General features: G+C 39.9%; 1 protein-coding gene across 1 annotated transcript; it reads left to right on the top strand.

The window, feature by feature from the left end:
* The first annotated feature begins 4,902 nt into the window (after positions 1-4,902).
* sack1b (scaffolding CK1 anchoring protein B) lies at positions 4,903-20,663 on the top strand. Its single transcript, XM_086046028.1, has 5 exons — positions 4,903-5,083; positions 7,423-7,896; positions 10,016-10,180; positions 14,505-14,629; positions 15,931-20,663. Exons 1-5 carry the CDS (start codon positions 5,012-5,014, stop codon positions 17,873-17,875), a joined length of 2,781 nt encoding a protein of 926 aa, XP_085902154.1. The 5' UTR covers positions 4,903-5,011; the 3' UTR covers positions 17,876-20,663.
* Positions 20,664-23,326: the final 2,663 nt, after the last annotated feature.

The following is a 23,326-nucleotide window of genomic DNA, read 5'->3' as shown; positions in this document are numbered from 1 at the left end:
TCTATCACGGGCCAAAACGTAGACGCTAATACATGCATGCTTTTACCACCAGCCAAATTGATTCTTGTAATGCCCTGCTTTCTGGTCTTCTCAAATAGTGTATTTAAGGTTTAGAATTATTACACTATTAAGCAGCCTTAAAGGGACACTTGGGTGAGCTTAACATTGGCACTTATATAATAGGTTTGCATGTAAAAACGACATTAGTACCAAAATGCCCACCTCAAAAGACTGTAGTGATTTAAGGTCTTTTTTTGTGATTAGGTTTATGACAAATTTCCTCGCCCCTTTTTGGGGCGTGGCTTATGTTATGTTTTCGGTCTCAGCTATCCACGTCACGTCAGGGACGTGGTAACATTGCTCGCTTTGTCAGTTCTGTTGTCTAAAACGGCGACCGATCGCCACCAAAATGCAAATGTGCATTACCACTCTTGTCCACTTCAACCTGTGAAATTATAAAAGTGTTCTGCACAATAGTTTGGATTTATTGACATAAAACGTGATATCATCATGATCACCTCCACAAAATCAAAAATACCGTGGCGATTGCTCCTCCACTTTCACAAGCTGAAGCGGACAAGAGTACGAATGCGCACACGAACCCCGACTGGTTATATTTCTGACATTTAGCTATGCTAAACTAGTGTCATCTCTCAGGAGGGAGACGGCGGCTTGCAGATTGGCAGATAGGAGCTTTACGCTTTACGGAGCTCTTTCCTCCTAATAGCAACAACTAGCTTCAGGTCGTTAAAACAAAAGGTGTTAGCACAACAACATTAGCTCCTTACTCTGCTTCCAGCTTGCGTCGATCTTCAAATCGCGGGGTTTCTTCCCAAGGCGTCGTGTGCTTTGTCAGACACAGAGCCGCCAGGGAGTGAGTTAAATAAGCCCTTATCGAACAAGCGTCAATGTTCAGCGAACAAAAAGGTTCCAGTAAGGCTGACTCCACAATCGAGTGTGGCCGAACTGAAGTGGAAATGAGACGTGCACATTTATTTGGATGAGGAATGGCCCCATTTTCTCGGCCGACAACACGGCGTCCAATTTGGAGCGTACCTTTTCGGCTGTTTACGTTCCAAATTGGACGCCGTGTTGTCGGCCGAGAAAATGGGGCCATTCCTCATCCAAATAAATTTGCACGTCTCATTTCCACTTCAGTCTCTGTAAATATCCTGACTGGTGTTAAATGCCTCGCTCGTCCTAACCGTGATCAGCAAAGAAGCAGTGTTTTGTTTTTTTGGTTGTTTTTTTTTAAGCAAAGAAGCTGTGTGCGCTGGTCCCAGGCTATGTAGCTCTGCTCACTTCCACATTTCCTCATTCTCATATAAATCAACCACGGCGAGGTTAATCCTTTTGATATGTTGAAGTGGGCATTAGTAGAGATGTCCGCATAAATTTTGATGCCAATTGATCGCCGTTTTTGGACGTTATGAGCAATGAAAGTACAATGATTTCCAAAGGAGAGTTTGTAATCGGTTACTCCCGTGACTCCGGCCGAACAGGCATAGAACGCTAGGGGGCGTGGCCATTCTCCTCATTAACAAGGGGCGTTATTCATGGAGTCACTTATTTCCTAATTTCTCCCAAATGTATTGAGAAAATAGAAAATGACAACTCTTTTCATTTTCCTGATCAAAAAATATATAAAATAAACTTGTTAGTGAAAACATGGCCATCCCGGCCCCACCGTCCCTTTAAGAAGAAAAGAAGGTGGAAGCAAATTACACTAATTGTTAAAGCACTGCATTGGCTCACCTTGTGCTTTACGACAGATTTTATTATGGTTCTCCTACTGATTTTTAAGTGTGTTAATGGACTGGGGCCTCCCTATATTTCAGAGTTCTTTTTACCACACGAACCCTCATAATCCCTGATGTCCTCTTGCTGTGGCCTATAAGACATTTACGGCGAGTCATAGTAACAACATCCTTCTGTGGAACAGACTGGCTTTGCACCAGAGGGCTGCAGAGAACATTCATTTTTTTAAAGAGTACCTTTTGAAGTTGTCTTTTAATGAATATTTAATCATTTTATTCACTTATTTTAAACTCTCATTTTATTTTGGGGGTTTTGATACTATTAATTGTATTTTATCTTAATGCTGTTTTTAGAATTTCAAGTCTGTTATCTACTGTATGTTTTAAATCATTTGAGATTTTAAGGATTATATTCCATGCTTTTAAGGACTATTTTAGTATATGTCCGTGTTTCCTCAGACGGAGCCCTCTGTGATTAGAGTTGTGATGGACCATGCCCCATGGCTCTTTGAGGTGTTTTTTTTTCTCACTTGGGTGCTCTGTAACCAGCTGGTTATGACAGGACATTAGATCATTCTTTATTATCCTGTGTGTGGTGTGCGTGCATGCGTGTGTGCGCGCGTGTCTTTGTGTGTGGAGGAATGGTGAAAGAGGAATGTTTTTAATTTTGTAAAGCGCTTTGAGTTGGTTTTGTTGGTATGAAAGGTGTTTCATAAATAACAATTAATTGATTGATTGATATCACATCATGCATTTGTATCATTCGTCATTGTATCATCCACAACCTGGTCATTTAGAATTTGAGTAACATTCAAATTACATGCATTAAGACACAAATTGGTAGTGAGTCGAACTCGGATACGAGGGGGCGTGGAAAAGTGACCAGCAGAATTTTTGGGATCAGATTGAATGTCAGAATATTGTTGAGGCATTGTTAGACTTGAATGTGATGTGGAACTCAGTATGTGTGAAATATGTATGGTAGGTGGTGAGTGCACCTTTGTAAATTAGATGCCGCCGAGGTCTGTGTAAGGGTATGAGAATAATTGGCCATGCAGCTATCCATCCATTTTCTGAACCACTTATCCTCACCAGTTAATGAACAAAAAATGAAACTGTTAAGCAGGACAGTCCATAAAGCTCATGAATCTCGGCAGTGCATTAACACCTCTGTCATTACATTGCTGCCAGCCTCTCACGCAGTCATGACTACAAACCATGGGAGTTAGCCCCAGAGCACAACTCTGGAGAAATGTCTCCCCAGCTAGAAACCATGCAGCCGATCCTAGTCAAAAAAAATGTATTTACAGCACCTAACAGGCTCAAAAACTAACCCTGGTTCTACTTTTGGCCACAGTGTATCATTGGAAAAGAAAAAAAACTTTTTTAGAGCTAGAAGCAGCAGTCAAAATGCGCCATTGTACACGCTGGTTTAATATACTGTATAGTTTCCAAATAAATGAATTTAAAGCTTTTTAAAGCTCATGAGGCACCGTATGGTGTAGTGGGTTGTTATGTTGGCATTGGTGTGCTAAGTTTAATACATGAGTTCAAATGCTGCACTCAAAAGAATCTCCATCTTTTCACTTAAGAATGACAATCAAGCAGAGGTGGGCATTTTACTCAAATTTGCTAGTCCGTCATCCACCAGCGGCCAGTGTACCCATCTGTCATTCGTCAGACCGTCATTTTTCATGACGAACTGAATTGTAATTGTCAGTCCGTCAATCCGTCGGTCAGTCTGTCATTTAAATCCACCAGTTAGTCCGTCAGAAGTCAGTTAGTCCATCAGTCAGTCCCCCCAAAAAACACCAGAAAAACTGGTATTCGCGCATATGATGACGGACATATGGTGCGTTAATGATGGACGCAGTTAGTGACGATTACATTGACGGATGAAAATCCACTTCCGTCGATCGTCAGCAGAACGGGTGTTCATCAGTCTGATGGAATGCCCACCTCTGCAATTAAGAATGTTTTCAAATAAGGTTAATCTTCAAAGTGACTTCTCATATGTTAAAAGATGAAAGACACAAATGTGTCCGTTTTAATTTTTTATTTTTAATTATTAAAAAAAAAATAGGACAATTTTTTATACTAAATCTAATCCATCATAATTTGTTTGAGGTTAGTTTTACTTCAAAAATTAGTATTGATTATTCAATCCATGCCTTGATTCTCTCTTTTACCATATGCATGTATGAAGATGACTTACTAAGATTATTTTTGCAGTGAGGTCAGCAGGTGTTTTTTTTCCCCCCATCAGCCTGTGGGGGTGCTGCCATTATTTAGCCGAATGCTATTTAATGCCTCTGAAAGTTGACATGCAAACCAGGATTGACCTGAGAAATGCTTGAGGGCTGGTTGTGGAGTCACAGAGACTGGATGAGATCCAAACAGGAAAACAAACATTCCTCCAAGAACATTGGAGCCTTATGGGGACTTTTTGACTCTTGTCATTTGCAACATGAGAGGCCATTGGAAAATGCAATATGCGACACATATTCACCAAGCTATTGAGTGAATAATCAACAGACATCCATCTGACCTCTTGGTGTGTTGAGCCCTAAAGGGAGTACTTACTTACAGTCTTGGGTAATTGAAGCTTTCACCCCTCCACACACACTTACACACCCCTGGTGCAGGAATGCAGATGTTACACAATGGAACAATTTCTCAAGAGCCTTTTTCAGTGCTGACCCCACCAAGTAATAAGTGCAACTACTTTGCATTTATGGCATCATATTCTTCTCTCGAAATACATCCGACAAAGCTTTTGTTAAAGCCTTTAGCATTCAAAACGAGTTACATTCCCAGGCACAGCTTTGACCTTAGCATGTCAAACGTCATTGTACATCAGTGATTGCAAAAAGGCATCATTCTGCTCGGTGAAGAAATTCAAAACTTAAAATCAAAATTGCGCATCACAGCCTCACTTTTCTCACAGCTTCATAGCACATTCATCACAGCCTTTCTGTGTCCTGTCTTCATTGTGATTTGTGCAGGGTGCTGAACTTTGTCCCTAAAAGAGAGGAGAGGAGAGCAGAGGAGAGGAACGGAGGAAGAGGCGTGGCTAAAAGTCTCAAACAGGTTTACGGTTGTGAGCAAGTTTCCAAGCAGACCGACCATTTGCATGTCAAAACTGGAACTCGCACTCTCAGCCAGCACACTGCTTATCATGTTCAGACACCTCCTTGTCTCTGTGGCTTCCAGCTGGGGGACAGTATTCTCCGCAAATCCTGAAAATAATTACTATGCAGATGCCTGTAGATAAGCCTCATTGGGATATGTTTGGGAGCAGTCAACAGGATTTTCACACTTCAAATGTAAGTTACGGTCTTATTATTCTCTGGGTGATGTTTGTACTGTGACAGTAATAAATAAGCTCTAAAAGATGTGCAGCGACACACTTAATTCATCTCCTTGGGGCTTATACATTGGAATAAGGTCTTGACCGCAATAATGCACATACAATTATTTTCAACTGGATCACAGGTCTTGTAGGTGATACTTTATTTAAAAAATAAATAAATAAATATATATATATATATATATATATATATATATACACACACACACACAGGCTGATCACAGACAAATTAGACACATTTTTTCTGCCCCACTCATTAGCCATTAAAGAGTTTAAAAAATATATATTTGATAGAAATATATTAATGTTACTTAAAATACCTGTTTTACCTGTCAGGATTTTTTTCATGAAGCAAGGGTTGACCTTGAAACAGATTAATTACATTTCAGCATCAAATGTGGTTTTCACAATAATTTGTGGTGTTAATTTGACAATAAGAGAGCACACACCCACAATTTGTGACATCACAGCATTGTTTATAGGGTGGGCCAGTGAGCCTCCCGTCAGAGAACGTGAAATAACTGGGCCCACCCCAAACTCAAAATGTCTTATTGCTTTTGTTTTTTTTTTCCTTGTCATATGGTTGTGGCCAGGTATGCAGAGATACATAGATCGATTTAAAAATAGATAAATTCTGGGATATCACTTGCCTTTCATAATATTTAAAGATACATTTACTTAATAATTATTTTTAGTTAGTAAATCAAAATATCACATCCAGTTTCTTCAAGAAAAAATGCTCAGTGAACTAATTTTGTCCGAGGGTCAAAATGTCATCAACATATACTGTACCTTCATTAACACTAAACACAATGTTTAAAACATCAAATGTAAAAACAGAAGAAAAAAAATAAAGCCGAAATACTGACCTTCAAACTTTTTGGTTGTTTTGTCTGTAGGTTACTGTTTAATTAATCAAATACTCATCATTTTTGGTTGTCAATTGTTCAATTCTGGAAGGTCCACTGTTCTCATATTTAACATATTCACAATAACTTTCTTCAGTAACTGCAAATCCTATGAAAGAGCTTGAATGGTCCAACGTTGTCATGAGCCTGTTAGCACTAGCATCATCTGGACCAGCCCACAGAAATACATACGTTGAATAAGCATAGACATGCTTTCTCCAATTTCTAGACAAACAGCGCATCGTACCCCCCCCCCCCCCCAAAAAAAATTGTTTTCTTTTTCTTTTTTGCTGCTCCTCCCCTGATATCATCCTCCCAGCGATAGGCACATTGTGAGACCACCAACTTTTCCAGTGAAGGCATAGATACATGATATCTTAATACTGAATTGTAAAAATATTCATAAATTAATTGGCTGTTATAGCTAGGGCTAGAGTCGAATGTCTTTGGTCTTTGAAGGAAAATGATTAGACATCATTATTATTCAGAGCTTCAATCATGAATTGCACATTTCGAAACATGTGGGCTAAATATAATTTACTTGCTTAATTGTGTCTATTGACTCACTCTCTTCAGACATGCACCTCATTAAAAGTCTGACGGAGTTATTAACTCCATTCCGTTGTTGACGACCAGACGTTCGAAGTATTGTTGAATCGCGTAGTCTCCTTGGTGTGGTGTCATTCATTGATTGAACATGACTTCGAATGAAGGGGTAAAGTCATTACTTTGGCCCCACGGGCCCTCGGCGTACGTCACCTGGTTAACAGGTTCCAATTGTCTTAATGATGAGGGCGTTACCATGAGTCACATTTTCAACCCACAAACAGAACAAGGTCAACACTTACTGCAATAGGAGCGGTTTAATGACAAATGTTCACACTGTTGGGTCTTGGTTAGTAAAAATAGACCAAACATTAACTATAGGTGGTTAGTGTTAAAGTAGTACATGAACAGAGCAGTGACCATGATGTTATCAGTGACTTGTATCTAACCTTCATATCACTTGTTCACATTTCCTGTTTTACTCCTTGGGAGTTTTCAAACCATCAAGCTCGTTAGATTGTTTTCCGGAAGCTGTAATTACAGCATGATTACAGGCTGGTTGTATTTACATTTTGATCACGAACAGAATAGTTTCAGAGAGAAATTCCTGCTGTTCGCTCAGAAATATCGAAGGCAATAAAAATGTAAAATGTTTTCAATGAACTTATGATAAAAAAAAAAAAAAAGAAAAGCAGGGTGTGTCTGGATCAATTGTGATTACATTTCCTTCTGATGATTCATGAGTTCTCAGGGATTAAAACTCCCATTAAAAAGTTCCCTCATGTATATATTACTATACTTACTCATTTACTTATTTTTTATTTTGTGTTTTACGCAACAGTTCCAAGGGAGGATGACTGGAACAATGGACTCGGCTCAATTTTCTTCGCTGTCATCCTTAAGGGGGGAGCATGCATCAGGGGATTACATGCAAGCCCACTACAAGGAGTCTTATCGTCTGGCCATTGATTGCCTTCTAAGCGGCGGCAGGGACAGCTACACAAAGTTCCTCAAAGAAGAAGGCATCGGAAGCTTCCTGTCTGATGAAGAGCTTGCCTTCATTACGTCCAACGCCAAAGAGCCCCCACCTCAGACGCATGTAGAAGAAATCAATAGCCCCACGGACAGCCAATCATCCTCTGGGACGTATTGGCCTGTCCACTCGGATGTGGATGCTCCCGCTTTGGAAATGGGATGGCCTGAGGTCATATACGAAAATCTGCAGACCAAAATAGATCTTCTCTATCACCCCCCGAGACAAAACAGCCCTACCATTAAAGAAGTGATTCTGAAACACATCCGGGATGCGAGAAAGGTAAAACACTGTCGGACGATTTGATATGACAAGTGTGTTCTGTTCAAGTGTGCCACGCTCTTCTTGAGGCTCTGAGGGCAGCGCGGGGCTCACACCTCCAGCATGCATTGGCAGGGAGTGTCTGCTGACATTTTCATGGCCCATATCCAGTTTGACAACTTCTCTCATCGAGTGTGGGAACATGTTGCTACTACTACTACATTAACTCCTTCACATAATGAGGATGACTCACAAGTGGTCACCAGTTTGTATTCTGTTACATGCAGACATGCACACAGCTGCACCCCTTTTTGACTCGCAAAACATTGAAGGAAAAATGGAGTCCTTTAATTTCCTATTCACTCCAGTCGTTGGCGTTTATTAAATTAGAGGGGCAACAATTGTCACGTGGGACGCGACGGCTGGAATGACTGACGGCATTTTCCAAGCAAAGCTCGCCCGCAGAAAGCGCTAAATAAATGAATTACAATTACTGTATAGAGCAACATAGGCTAAAATGACTTATTTGTGTTACTTCATTTGAATTTGTGCTTTGAACTTCATTGACAGTGAACATGAAAGAAGTGCATAATGTGTCACTGTGAAAGAAAAAAAAATACATAATGCTGTGTGGATAACTGGTGATTAGAATGTCTGCCTCATATTGCCCTGAGCTCAATTTTTGGCCTGGCATTTCAGTGTGGATGTAAATATGAATGTATGTAAAATGAGGCTTCAAAATCATGATAAAATCATCGAATTTTCTCCCTTCTCAGGCGCAGCGGGGGTGAATGAATCCACGCCTTGCTCAACTGTCAATCAAATACTACTAATAGTCCTGGAAAAATGGATGCTACCAGAGCTGGGCATTTTATTAACTTTTCCCAGTCTGTTTATCACCTTCCGCCCTCCGTCTATCCGCCTTTTTCTCCGTCCGGACCAAATAGTAATTGGTTATAGGCCCTAGGTCCTCCTATCGTTTTAAATGGGCTTCCGTTAGCGTTTCCTTCTACCAACTTCGATCCAGGCTGCACAAGATTTGAAATGAACGACTCACCGCTTCATGGAAGCATCACCGCAGCCGGACTTAATGTGTCTCCTTTAAGGACCCTGAAGCTCTCAAAAAGCCTCAGAAACTGAAACCTCGCCACGGCCACTGAAGCTTCACCGCGGAAATAGACGATAGGCGATGACATAGATGGAAAAATGGCCTTCCGACTATGCTTAGTCCGTTTATTTTTTTTAAGGCTCCCGTCTTTCGTTTACCGCCTACAAAATGAACGTCCGTCCGGTCTGTCGGCGGGATGCCCAGCCCTGGACGCTACTCTGTCCACCAAACTTTTTTGCCTGCATATAACCACATGCTGCTAAAATATATGCCTTTCAGCCTCCGGGGGCTGGAATATATCCCGATGGCTTTCCCACGCTGCGAGGCGCTCTAAAATAACCATGATGGCTCTAAGCCCCTGGCCACATGTTGGCTGTCAAGTCAGAAATCCTCCCCATGCCCCTTCTCATTTTTGCCATTTTTCTGTGTATGATGTGCGCACACTCATGGCCAACAACGAAGTGCTCTAATTCGGCCATGCATTCAGCCTATAGGAAGGGAAGGTGCACGTTCGGGGGTGTAGTATAGCTAGTTAGATAACTGCAACTCATGCTGGACTTCATGTGTATGTAATGTATTTCGAAAAAATCCCTGATTTAACTTTGCTGCATCTTAAAGATATATTACAATACATGTTAAGATGAACTGAAACAATTGCACACAACATTATGGAGTGAGTGCAGAGGGCACTGTGATTTGAATCGGGTTCTCCACGTTGGTTTGTTGATTTTTAAAACGGTGCAGAGAACTCTTAACTGAGAAATGTTGACATGCCTTGCTAGGTGATGGTATTTTTCTTGGCCAAAATAGTTAGCAGTGGGGTACAAAAAGTCTCAGAGGTTGTCTTTATTGTCTGTACAGCTGCAATGGTGTGTCTATGAGCTATGAGATAATTACAGCTACGGGAAACGAATGTGTATTTGAAGGTCTTTTGAGTACGTGGATGCTTCACTCATCTCCAGGGTCAGTCGCACATGAGCATCCTGAACTGTCCATCGTGCCAATGTCTATTTGTTCACTTTATCATTGTAGGTCATCGCCGTTGTGATGGATATGTTCACTGATGTTGATATACTGAAAGAGACTGTTGACGCCTCCATTCGGGGAGTTCCTGTCTATGTGCTTTTGGATGATTTCCATTGGAAACATTTCCTCACAGCAGCTGAGAATCAGGATGTAAAACTACAACAACTCAGAGTAAGTGACTCCTCGAACGTCACTGCATGGTTACTTGCGCTGTCCTATCACGTCTTTTTCTCTCATGAGCTTTGACTATAATATCTTCCTTGTTTTTGTTCAGTCCTTGTCAGAGTTTTTTATGTGAGACCTTGTCATTTGCTCTTCTTATGTTCTTGGCCAGTGCCCTTGTCATTATCTTCAAGTGCCCTCAGGGATGTCCCATTAAAAGATACTCAGACACATACACAAGCCTTCTTAGTGTGCTGTGAAAAAAAAAAAAAAAAAAGATTATTAAAGGCTGTCAAGACTACCCTGAAAAGAATAATTTTAACAGCACACTACTAGAGTAAAAGTATAAAAGTCCTAATGTTAAGAGAATAAAGTCATATAAAAAAAAGCCAGTTCAAAGTTCATCTTATGAGAATAGCGGTGTTCTTATGAGAACAAAGTTGTAAAGGTACATATTTTTCAACAAAAAGAAATGCCGTAATCTTCTTCTCCATGTTTTTTTATGGAATAAATCATACCTTTAAGAAATTGCGCAATCTTTTTAGTATAAAGTCACAATGTTAGAAAAGTTGCATCAGTAAAGAAAACAAAAGAAAATGTTTGTACTCGTAAGAGAATAATCTCAAAATTATGTGGCTAGCATTTGCAAAATGACAAGAAAAAGTTAGTTTAACCAGTTGTAATATTATGAGTTTTTTTTTTTTTTTTTTTTTTTTTTAAGAAAAAAAAACCTAATCTTGGGATATTAAGTGAAGTGTGTGTGTGTTTGATGTTTTTGCTTTATACCTTTTATGGTATCCAAAAACATATGATTTATCAAAGGTTTGTAATGTACCTTTAAAATGTACCTTTGTTACATCTCGGCTAGATTGCTGCAATGCATTTTATTTCGGAGTCAGCCAGTCCTCCCTCAAACGTCTCCAGTTGGTCCAAAATTCTGCTGCCCGCCTACTAACTGGAGCTCGGAGGACGGAGCACATAACACCAATCCTGGCCTCCCTTCACTGGCTCCCAGTGGGTTCAATTTAAGATTCTCTTATTTGTCTATGTCATTAAATGGCCTGGCCCCGGCGTACCTCTCTGAGCTCCTCCACTCCTACACACCTTCCCGCAGCCTCAGGTCTGCGGACCAGGCGCTGCTCGAGGTGCCGAGGACCAAGAGGAGCCTCAGAGGGGATCGAGCCTTTTCAACTGCTGGTCCTTCCCTCTGGAATGACCTCCCATTGGTTGTTAGGCAAGCCCCCTCTCTGTCCATTTTTAAAACCCGGTTGAAGACACATTTCTTTTCTCTGGCTTTTGATCAGACCTGAAATTTTCAGCTCTTTTCCAGTGTCAATTGTATATGGTGTTTTATGTCAATTTATTGGCTTCATTATTTATATTTTATTTATATTTATATATTATTTATGTCTATATTTATCAATACATGTATCAAAGCCTTTTATTGTTTTTGTTCTATTTATTGTATTGTTTGTAAAGTGCTTTGTTACAGCTCTAGCTGTTATGAAATACGCTATAGAAATAAAATTGTATTGTATTGTAAAATCAGTGAATGAAAACTGAAAGCAAATATAGCGGATGAGGGAATTCTTACCCCATGTGCTCCTCAGAGTGATATTATTCATTCATGGTCGGAGTGGTCTAAAAAATACATAGTGTAGCATTGATCAGCAGATGGAGTTGTCGCAAAGATGATGCTCAAACCACCATCTCTCAAATTTAATCTCCAACTGAGACAAATGATTTTCGACCATTACATGATATGCTTTGCCATATCCATCTTGCGAAGAGAAAATAAGATTCTCTGCATGCTGTGTTTACACAGGCAGGCACAATAAAACCTGCATGGAGTACGCCTCTCTGTGAGCATATCCACTTTGGTTCTTTGCTTGTGTGCCAATTGTATAGACAGAAATTAAAGGGGAGTCTCCCCAAACATATTTTTTTCCAGAATATGTTCTATGCAGGCCCACTAGTTGAGACAAGGCATTCTGATTAATACTGAGTTTGTGGAATATGGGTTAAGCAGCAAAATGCACCAGCTTTTGGCCTTCTCAGGGGGCAGCCATTTTGTCACTTCTGTCGACTGAAAATGACATCACAGATGCTCAGGGCTCAGATAACGACCAATCATGGCTCAGCCTTAGAAATCAGGTGAGCTGTGATTGGTCGTTGCTTGAGCCCTGAGTAATTGTGATGTCATTTTCAGTCGACAGCAAGTGGCAAAATGGCCGCCCCCTGAAATGGCAAAAAACGTTTGTATTAACTCTTATTCCACAAACGCAATATTTATCAGAATGTCTTGTTTCAACAGTGGGCGTGCAGAGAACATATTCCTGATAAAGAATATGCTTGGGTTGACTTCTACTAAAAGATTGTTATAACCGGGTAGCCCCTTGCATTAATATGAGATGGAAACTGCGCTGAATCTGTCCGGTTGTGAGGGGATCTTTTTTACACAGCCCTATTTAGATCACACTGCACATTTTTAATGTGAATCATTTCCATGAAGCCATTTCATTTTTGTTGTTGTTGAGTTCGATGTACTGCACTGTTTGCTCAAGCAGTGTTAGAATGTATAAAATTGACTTTACATTGCTTTTAAATTGCCAGGTTTAAAGCATTGGCACTGACAACAAAGATAATTATAGAGTAATTCAACATTTTACTAACATAAGTTTTTTCATTCAAAGCAAACATTTTTATTCAACAGTATAAAAAATCCAAGCGAATAAAAAATAACACTGGAGTACAAAAACAGACACCTCAGGAATAATGAATATGCTTTAAAATGTAAACAATCATTTTAAAGTCATTATTGCTATTTGCAAATGGTCATGAACAAAAGATGACACGATTAATTGCTGCTTTTCATCTGGTGGCTGTACAGCGGTAGAAGTTCCGCCTCCCATGCGACAAAGCTAAAAATACATTTGTTTTTGGGCTACATATACACTATGGAAACACAGAACTACCCCGGAGTGAACAAAATTGTGTTTGCTGTAATGTCTTATTTCGTGGATCCGGTCAATGACATTCATCATTGATTGATCGGGCAAATTATGGCATTAGAGTCAATCACCGATTTTGCATAAAATGCAAAATATCCCCATCCAGCTAATCAAATCGGCATGAAGTTTAGCCCCTAGTAAATTCTGGAGCCCTGTGCCAAAATTGGCTTACTTTTTCAACCGTTTTATTATTTCAATTACTATATTTGAAGGTCCGGCACACACTAAAGAAAAACAACCCAAGGCTCCTGGTGCACCTTTGATGATTATGTTGTTTTACTTTTCTTAACATACATTGCTAGAGCCAAATAATATAAACGTTTAACCTTGATCCGAAACACATTTTTCTATATGCTTGTGGGAGACATGAAACACTTCCGCATGGTCGCACTATACCTTCCAGCCATATACAGACATGTCGTCAGGGATTTAAGGCCCTATGAAAAAAAAAAGAGACAGACTGTCAGTCATTGGCCATGTGAGACATGAAATAAAGGAAACAAAACTATTTTCACTTGTAGAAGAACATAACAAGTAGAGTGGAACAAAATCCTCTCAGTAATGCTGGCGGGCTTCAGTGTTGTTCTGATTCCAAAACAATTTTCCCATAAAAGAAATAAGTTCAAATAGAAAAATGAAAATTGAATTTATACTCGACTCAAACTGTCGCCATCATTAACTCTTTATTGACTGTATGGCAATGTTTTACCTAATGCTCAGAGAACAAGCATGACAGTTTAAACACAAGTCAACTACAGTATAATAAGATAAATAAATAATGAGTAATAATGGTCAAATGCCCTTGAAAGGCTCGATATACATATAAGTTATTATTATTATTAGGATTGTTTATTGAAGACACCTGCATGACGGACATTATATTATCATCTGTCAATTTTACTCTTTTGTCATAGCATTGTAAATAAAAGACAGAAAAAGTGAAACATACATTGCTGACCAAGTTGCAGTCTCATAAAGCATCCTATAAAATGATGGTTTGAAGTCAAAGGTTCCACTATAAGCTATAAAATGTTTTCTGTTTTCTGAATGATCTTCAAGTCTATCCAAACAGATGCAAATATGAAAAGGGAGAATGTACTTCCATAAGGATGTGGGTGTTTCGAGGTTGAAGGAGAAAGTGTTGTCACCAACCAATGGTACCTTTGTGTATTCTCACAAGTTATTCTAGGCTACAAAACACACAAAGCAAATGCTTACAAAGCACACATGGCAACAATTCAAAGTGTGCACACGTTGATTCAAAGTTACCGATGGAATTGTTGACGAAAAAAGACGACTCATTTTCTTTTCTTTTGTCGCAGAACATGAGGGTGCGTACTGTGAAAGGTGAAGATTATCTATGTCGGACAGGGACTAAATTTCATGGAGCCATGGAGCAGAAATTTATCTTGGTTGACTGTCATACAGTGATATATGGCTCCTACAGGTGAGTGCAACTGTTGCAATGTCACACTCTGAATTCTGTTTTGTGGTCTGAATGAGGCAATTTTACAGCTTTTAGTATGAATAGCGGAAATAAAATTCAACCTTGAATTAAAAACAGCTTTTCATATTTTCAAATGTTTTACTCAAGTGAGTGTAAAACATATCTCTCGGAATGCCCTCAACCAAGCTTGACATAGTGTTCTTTAATTATAATGAAATAAGCAAAGATAGTAGAAAAAAAAGAAAGTAGAAAATGGAGTAGAGTATGCTCAGGAACAGCTTACTGTACATGTGTAAGCTTTTTGTGAACGTAACCAGTATTTAAATGGACTGTAGTAGTGAGAAGGCACACTCCAAGTTAAGATCATTCATTATTTTCATGCCCAGTTTTACCCTAATACATATAGGTTACTGTAAATATGCTCTTAAAACATTGAGTTAACACATTCCGGTTTGTCATTTGTTTTCTTTTGTTTTGTTTTGAAGTAAATCAATCGCTGTTACTTTATATAAAAGTCGCTGATAGTGTAGTGGTACACGGGCCTGAGTTGCGTGCGGGCAGCGTGGGATCGATTCCCGCTCAGTCTGTGTGTGTGCCCTGCTACAGAGGGTTGCGTCAGGAAGGGCATCCGGCGTAAAACACTTTGCCAAATCATAGATGCGAATCAAGCATGCAATTGATTCGCTGTGGCGACCCTCATTCATTCATTCATTCATTCATTCAGTCATTCTCCGAACCACTTATCTTCACTAAGGTCAAATTGAAATAGAACGTAAACGATCCAGTAGGCTCTAAAACCTTGCTCGATAAATTCGCTTGGATTTTACATGAGGCTACTAATAGACAAATAAAAGTTAAACTGCCATCCTTCACCATTTAATGCCACGGAATCATGGCGTTATTAGTTTTAGTATTGTAACTACAAAATTATTGCAATGTCAAAACGATGTAATTACTGCAACCTTTCAATGTGATTGATTGATTACAGACACATGGAAAATTGCTCTTCAATTGTCCGTCCTATATTTAAGTGAAAAATGATTTTAATTTGTTTATTTTACTGAATGTGTTCTCTCTTAGTTAAGACATCATCCATTATCTCACCCGAGTGTACGGGGGAACTAACTGCGGGGTCAAATATCCAATATTAATTTAATATAATATTTTGAAGTTTCAATAGTAGTAATAATAAAAGTAAGAATATCCATTACCCACAAGACTGAACCTGAAGACCAAACATTTGTTGCAAGATGTTTATTCCACATTGATGACGGAAACACGTTTGTTTTGTTTGTTCGCAGCTTCACTTGGTCATGTGCAAAGATCAATTTGAGCATGGTCCAGGTCATCACAGGCCACCTGGTGAGGTCTTACGATGAGGAGTTTAGAACACTGTACGCAAGGTCGACAGTGCCGGCTGAACTGTGCCAACCAGATCATTCTCTCCCCTCTAATGGGCCCCACGCAATGCTTGGCTGGCCAAAATATTCTCCTCATTCAACACAAATGATTGATCGGCGCGACCAGCTAAGGCACACGTTGGACTCTGTCTACCGGAAGACCTGCGAGAGGAATCTGTATCCAAGAGACTGCAACGATAATCACTTTGTGTCTTTGATTGAGCACGACACTGGTTTGCAGAACCACATGTCCAAATTTCAGTCTGCAGAGTCAATGAACTACTTAAAAAGGCACAGCTATGCGGGGGAAAGACATGATGGACTTGTTACACAGAATGTCAGAGCCAGAGCAAGCAACTGGAATATTTGCCGGGAAACAGGCACCGGAAAAAACAACTATCCAATGGATAATAATTATTTAGTGCCACAGATGTACAGGAGTCAAAAGCTTCGTCAGTCATACAATGGCAATGACAAACAAACTCTGTCCATGCAGCAGAACATGCCAACACTGGAAAAAACATCCAAATCTTTCATGCGTACCTGGAGGATCCAGTCATACCTTCAAAACCCTGACATGCCGTTTAGTGAGCCGTCTGACTATTCGGACCAGTTTGAGCCAACTAACAGCTTCATGCAGGGAAGAATGAGATCTTCTCTTGTTTTTAGGTCCGCCATACCGGAGCAATTGGAATCAAACTCACACATGAACCCCACACCCTCTGTTGGTAGCCGCTCATCAGCACTTCATAACTCTTTGCGCTATTCCTCAATGCAGTGGAATCCATCAGTAGCGCCAGAAAGCAACAGGCTAAACAATGAAGAATTCATGCTAAAGAGAAAAAGTTTGCAGCTTATGGACGACTATGGCAGCGGGAAAAACGCATACCCATCTGCATACGCCAGCCTTGGTAGAGTCAAACGTGGGCAGATGATGACAAATCCTGACATGCTATTGCCTGACAGCTGGCACAAAAGGCACAGTGTGGCAGATCCAAGATCCAATACTGCATACGCACAGGACTCCTCAGGTGGCATGTATGGAGCTTTTACTAGGATGCAAATAGATAGAGGCTCTAGCGCAATCAACGTGAAGCATAGTGGATACAGGTCAAATCTCAACGAGGATCAGCGATCTGTCTCTCATTACGATGTCAAGAGCATGACAGACGCAAAGAGCCCCTGCACTTCCATTTGGCAGGAAGCTCCTTCCAGAACTCTATCTGTTGCAAGCCTGGGTGTAGACAGCGGGGATTTGGCAGCTAAATCAAACAGAATGGGCTCACAGCATTTTCTTAAGAAGAGTACCAAAAAGATAAAGTCATTTTTGAACATACCAGACAAGAAAGAGGATCAAGTCAGAAGTGTAGAAACGCCAAGTGTGACGTCAGATGACAGCACAGACACAATTAAAGCCGAGGATGAGACTGAGGTTAAACATCACCATAGCAACTCATCCCTAGAGCATCAGCAGAACCATGTGGCCGATGTACAGTATTCCAAACCAAGATTCAAAACCGAGGATCACCGGCACGCACCTAAGCTCTCCTCCTCTGAAACAACATCGCAAAGTAAGCTCGCCGTTGTCGACAAAAAGGCGATCCCAGATGTTGACATACTGGGCTGGAGTAAAGACAGAAAACTTGACAATCGCCTCTACAGCAGATTTGAGCCTTTTTGTTCAATTCAAAAGAAACAATCTTCATACTTGCCATACAACTCACTGGAGAAAATCAAAAACCCAACTACTGACCGCAACCTCGACCGACTAGGGAGGAGCCACCATGAGAATAAGATTGAGAAATTCTTTCATAGAGTGGGAAACCTCATTCACAAGACTAAGTAGTGTAGTTCAACACAGGTCACTTATCATTTGGGGCACATTTGAATTGGCATTGCCATCACAGTGGACAAGTTGTGAGTAGATCCGCCTCACAGTTCTGAGGTTGGGGATTCAAATCTGGGTCCCGGCCTTTCTTTGTGGAGTTTACATGTTTTCCCCCCATGCTCGTGGGGGTTTTCTCTGCGTACTCTGGCTTCCTCCCGTATTGCAAAACCACGCATGTCAGGTGCACTGAAGACTTCAAAATGTGTATAGGTGTGAATGGCTGTTTTGATGTTTCCTGTGATTGGCTGGCGACTAAGTCAGTCTGAGGTCAGCTGGGATAGGCTCTAGCTCACCTACGACCGTAATGAGGATAAGCGATATGGAAAAAGGATGGACAAATTGGTATCTTGCCAAAGAGCAATAAATGTTGCTTACCGCTTAGCCTGTTTGTAATATTTACCAAGTACTGTTGGTTCCTGGGCTTCTGAACTTTTATAGGTTCAAGAGTACGTTTGACATAGTTATGATACAGTACTCTACATTCATGAGGACACCCCAACATATGTGTTAAAAAAATCCTTTCAGAGTCAAGATTTTGTAGGGCATACTATACTATAAAATACCCACACAAACAACTTTAAAGCATAATAATAATGTCACAGAAAAAAAAACCTAATTAGCATACTGATCAAAGTTCACCAGTACTGCATCAAAGTCAACATAATGCCAAAGGGTTGATATTAAAGTAATTGTAGCATAGCGTGTACAACACAGTCACACACACACTTACATGTTTGTACATTAGGGGTTTATTTCACAAAGCAGGTTGAACTCTGAGTCTAATCCTGGAGTTTGAGTTGATCCACTCTGAGAGAGGAAGCTCTTAGGAAGTTTCCGTTTCCAGAACAGATGATTTGAATCAGTTTACTCAACTCGGAGTACCTTCACCTGGAGGTAGGCGTGTGCACCACAACAATGAAAAGACAGCATGTATGGAGCCCTGATTCACAAGGGCACCATGGCAACGAGGGATGGGCATGGGAGAACATTGCTGTTCGGGTCAATATATATATGTGGCGGTTTCAAGTCCTTTGCAATCACAATAATATAACAGAGGAAAAATGCTTTCTTCCACATCTTAATTTATTTCATTTAGGTGCATTTCATGGGGGAGAAGTGCACTTAACATCTGATGAAATATAAAAAACATTGTTCAAACAGTTAGGACCTCGGTATAATCTCTTGGAGATATATTGAAAAAAATGATGGATGAATTTACTCAATTATATTTCATCAGGTGGTTGCACAAAATAAAATCATCTGGATCGAGATACATTTATTTAGTAGGTGTATACTCTTCTTAAAAAATATATTTTAATCCAGATTATTATATTTTGTGCAACCACTTGTCAAAATAAAATTGAGTAGATTCAACAAAAGCTTTTTTCAGTGATACTGTGCCTAATGGACTCAGATTTTTTTTTGCAAAGGGATAAGGTACTAAATGTTAACAGTTGGTTAACAAAACAAAATTGCTATCCCGGTTTGCACACATAAAATAGGCTGGGCGTGTTTCTAAATGGCGTCCTGACTCCTGTGGCATTATCCATGGTATTACATGTGTTGAACCGCTGGGGGGCAGAATATGCATGTGCAATGTGACTACTGGGAAGCACATGAAAAGCATTGTGCAGGCAATTAATGAAGGTGGCTCCGTAGAAGAGAACATGCAGTGGTCTTGTTTTTTTAAAAGAACCCAACCCAACACGTGCAGTCGGTACTTGACCCAGTTAGGGACGAACAGAGGGCTGGACAAAAACCCACTTCCGTCTTTGCTCTTTAAATGACTTCTCGTCCTCCGTCCGTCCATCCACGAAATGGGATTGACGGACGGACCGTTCCGTCCCTGGGATGGAATGGGACAGTAACTGACCGGGATCTTAAAAGTTACCTCTCTCTCTGAAACCAGCTATAGTTACCCCTCTTTTTCTGCTTTGAGTTACCTCCCTTCTTGAAATGGAAAAGTCAGAGTTTCCCTCATTTCAGGGTTAGCAGACTCTTTTTCACTAAACCTGCTTTGTGAAACGGACTTTTTCCACTTTGTTTACATTGGACATGTTTCCAGCCAACTGTTTACAGTTTTAAGACATTTTTATTGTGCATTTATGCACTGTGCCGTACATTTATCTGCTCAAATATATTTTATATGAAATATAGCAGATACCTGTACATAAAACTTGAATTACGATGTTCAAGCAGCCTTATCCAAGTCAGACCGAGGTCATAAATCAACCACCCCTGCACAGCCATTAAGTGGGGGTTGTGTCAAAATATCATAACTATTGAAACATGGGCAGGTTTATAAACATACTAAAGCACTCAAGATGTAGCAAATGCAACAATGAACGGCCGGTCACCATCCACACAGCATTTTCCTCGGATTTATCAATTGTAACCGTAGTTTGAAAAATGTTATGTTTGTCTACTGTTTTGTGTTAAATTCCTCCACGTTTTATACATGTGACTGGATACTGACAAATTAAAGACACGGCAGGTTTGTTGTCAAAATAGTTTTGTGTCATCATTGTTGGATTATGTGAATACAGATTATGTACACGGTAAATCGAATAAAAACATACATGTACATCCAATCTAGGGTGTATTCTGCCTTTTGCCCAACATCAGATGGGATTAGATCCAGCTCCCCACAACCCTGAACAAGAAAAGCAGCATAGAAAATGAATGGATAAATGTACTGTACATGCATACATACCAGTCGCCATTATAAGCTTCATTCTTTGCTCAAAGAAACAGGTAGAAGACTGTCCACTTAACATGAAAAAATTAGCAAATTACGTGAACAGACTTTCAGAACATCACGACCAATCATGGCTCACCGGTTTTCTGAAGCTGAGCCGTGATTGGTCGTTACTTGTGCCCTGAGCAACTGTGATGTCATTTTCAGTCAACAGTAAGTGGCAAAATGGCCACCCCCTAAAATGGCGAAAAACGGGTGGATTTTGATGTCTCATATTCCACAAACGCAATATTAATCAGAATGCCATGTTTCGACTAGTGGGCCTGCATAGAACATTTTCTTGTAAAGAACATTTTTGGGTTGACTTCCTCCTTAGGTAAAAGAATTTTGCATTCAGGCATAAGCCTGTTAGTGATGAAAATGTCATATAGAATTACAAGAAAAAGTATGCAAATCCTTTGTAATTACCAAGATTTCTGCATAAATTGGTCATAAAATGTAATCTGAGCTGCATATGAGTTGCAACGATAGACAGTTTTCTTAAACCACAAAAATGTGGGAAAACGTATGTGAATTTAGGATTTAATAATTGATTGAGGCAGCAACAGCCTCAAGCATGCAGTTCCATATATAGGAAGTTTCAGATCAGTGCATAATGATAATAATCATCATCATCATCATCATCATCATCATCATCAGAAGCAGCAGCAGCAGCAGCACAAAGGTCAGGAGGAATTTTGGATCATCCCTCAATTAAAAAAAGTCTGGTGGTAATCAATCTATTGAGGTCATGCCACAGAATCTCAATCGGGTTGCGGTCAGGACTTTGACTGGGCCACTCCAGAAGGCTTATTTTCTTCTTTTCCGTTGTTAAATGACTTCTTTCCTTTTGGTTGTCGTCAAGTTTCAGTAAGAAAACATATGGTAGAAGTTCTTCTGCAAAATGTCTTGATAAATTTCAATGATGGCCCTGGGCACTGAGGCAGCAAAGTATTCCCAAAACCATGATGCTCTCTCCAAAGTACTTGACAGTTGTGATGTCACACACATTTTCAGGTAGTCAAAGATGTATTTTTTTCCCATGGAACTACTAATAAACAAAATCTTCCATATGAACTGACCAAGGCAGAGTATTTGAGTAAACGGGTTAAGTGGTTTGAATGATGATTTCATCTGCCTTGTCTGCTGTAAGTTGAATGTGTGATGAGTCAGTCGAAAAGAAGAGCTAAAATACTTAAGGAGACGGAACGCCAGCTGTAATTTACATTTCATTAATTTGAAAACAGATTGGATTGGAAATTAAGACATAGCATCACATAATCATTGAGGGACTTTTCGCAGATGCAGGGACGAGCACTTTTGATGAACGTGATGAAAATTATGAAATTGTCTATACTAGCATTACATGTTGATTCTAAACAATTTAATTTTGTTATAATCTATTGACACAATAGTGTGCAAGAAGTGTTGTGTATTATACAAGCATTCTTTTGCAAACTTCAAAACCTGCAGAAATGTTTTTATTGGCAGCAGTCGCTTCCGCTAGTGTTCTGAAATGACATCCCCTGTTTACATTTTTACATATCATAGATTCGTCAACAGAGATGTGAGTATGAGGCAGAGGTCTTTAGTTGACACTTTAGGTCTTTATTTCTTTTGAAAGCACATTGAGCATTCTGCTCTGTGCTCTTGCAATTATCTATAAAAGATGGCCACTCCTTGGGTGAGTAGCAACAGTGATAAACTTTTTCCATTTATAAGCAGTCTTTCTTTCTACAGACTGATGAACATCAAGGATTTGGATATTTTGTGACCCTTTCAACTTGATGTAAGTTTACAATTTTTAACTGTAGGTATTCTGATAGCTTTTATTGTGCAAGCCACAGTTCACATTGTGCATTGCTTTTACAGAATAGAAAGCTCAAAACAAGTGTGTGTGTGTGTGGGGGGGGGGGGGGGGGCAAAATCACAGGCAAAATCAATGCCAACACTGAGAATGGATCCTTTTGCTCCCGTAAACATTTTTGAAATGCAAGAAACAAATACCATGTCACACCATATATTCAGCAAAGGATCTAAATGATCTATGTGCTGAGTTGGAGTCTCTCACAAGAAGGAGTCATCGGTTTAGGCTCTGAATGTGAGGGGAACCCAGATGCAGATAAAAGTGACCAAAAGCAGGTTATGGTGAAGGGACACCATACACCAGTCAGCCAGCTCTTCTAGATGCTTCTGCCGGTATACCAACAGGACAAAGTATGTTTCGATTTTTCATTCTGGTCCGTGATTTTCTTAACTACCTCTCTATGATCCTTGACTGAATACCCAACCTGCCCATCATTTCTCTGTTACCCCTGTTGCCTTTACCAACATCCATTAAAATCTGCCCTAATCACTTTTCTTTCTCTCTGCCTGGAATGCTCTGAACGAATGCTCCTTGTACAATTTCACTTGTACAATTTCACATTCAATTCCTACCTGAGGGGTGTGACCACTTATGACATTTAACATAACACACTCGATTTCAGGCTTCAACCTCTTCACTCGATCTAACAACCTTTCCACCTCTCGGACATTACTTTATTTTTCTACATTGTTGAGCAGTGTGGAATTGGCATAATTCAACGTTTTAATAATAAATAATTTAATTAAGGTTAAAAAGAAAAAAAAAGAACTAAATTATAGGCTAAACGTCTATTTTGGGAAAATAA

Source organism: Filicampus tigris, chromosome 11 (genome assembly GCF_054856515.1).
Source record: "Filicampus tigris isolate MCC_2025a chromosome 11, RoL_Ftig_1.0, whole genome shotgun sequence".
Classification (NCBI taxonomy): domain Eukaryota; kingdom Metazoa; phylum Chordata; class Actinopteri; order Syngnathiformes; family Syngnathidae; genus Filicampus; species Filicampus tigris.
Note: the sequence above shows the minus strand (reverse complement) of the source record. Positions and strands in the feature narration are given on the sequence as shown.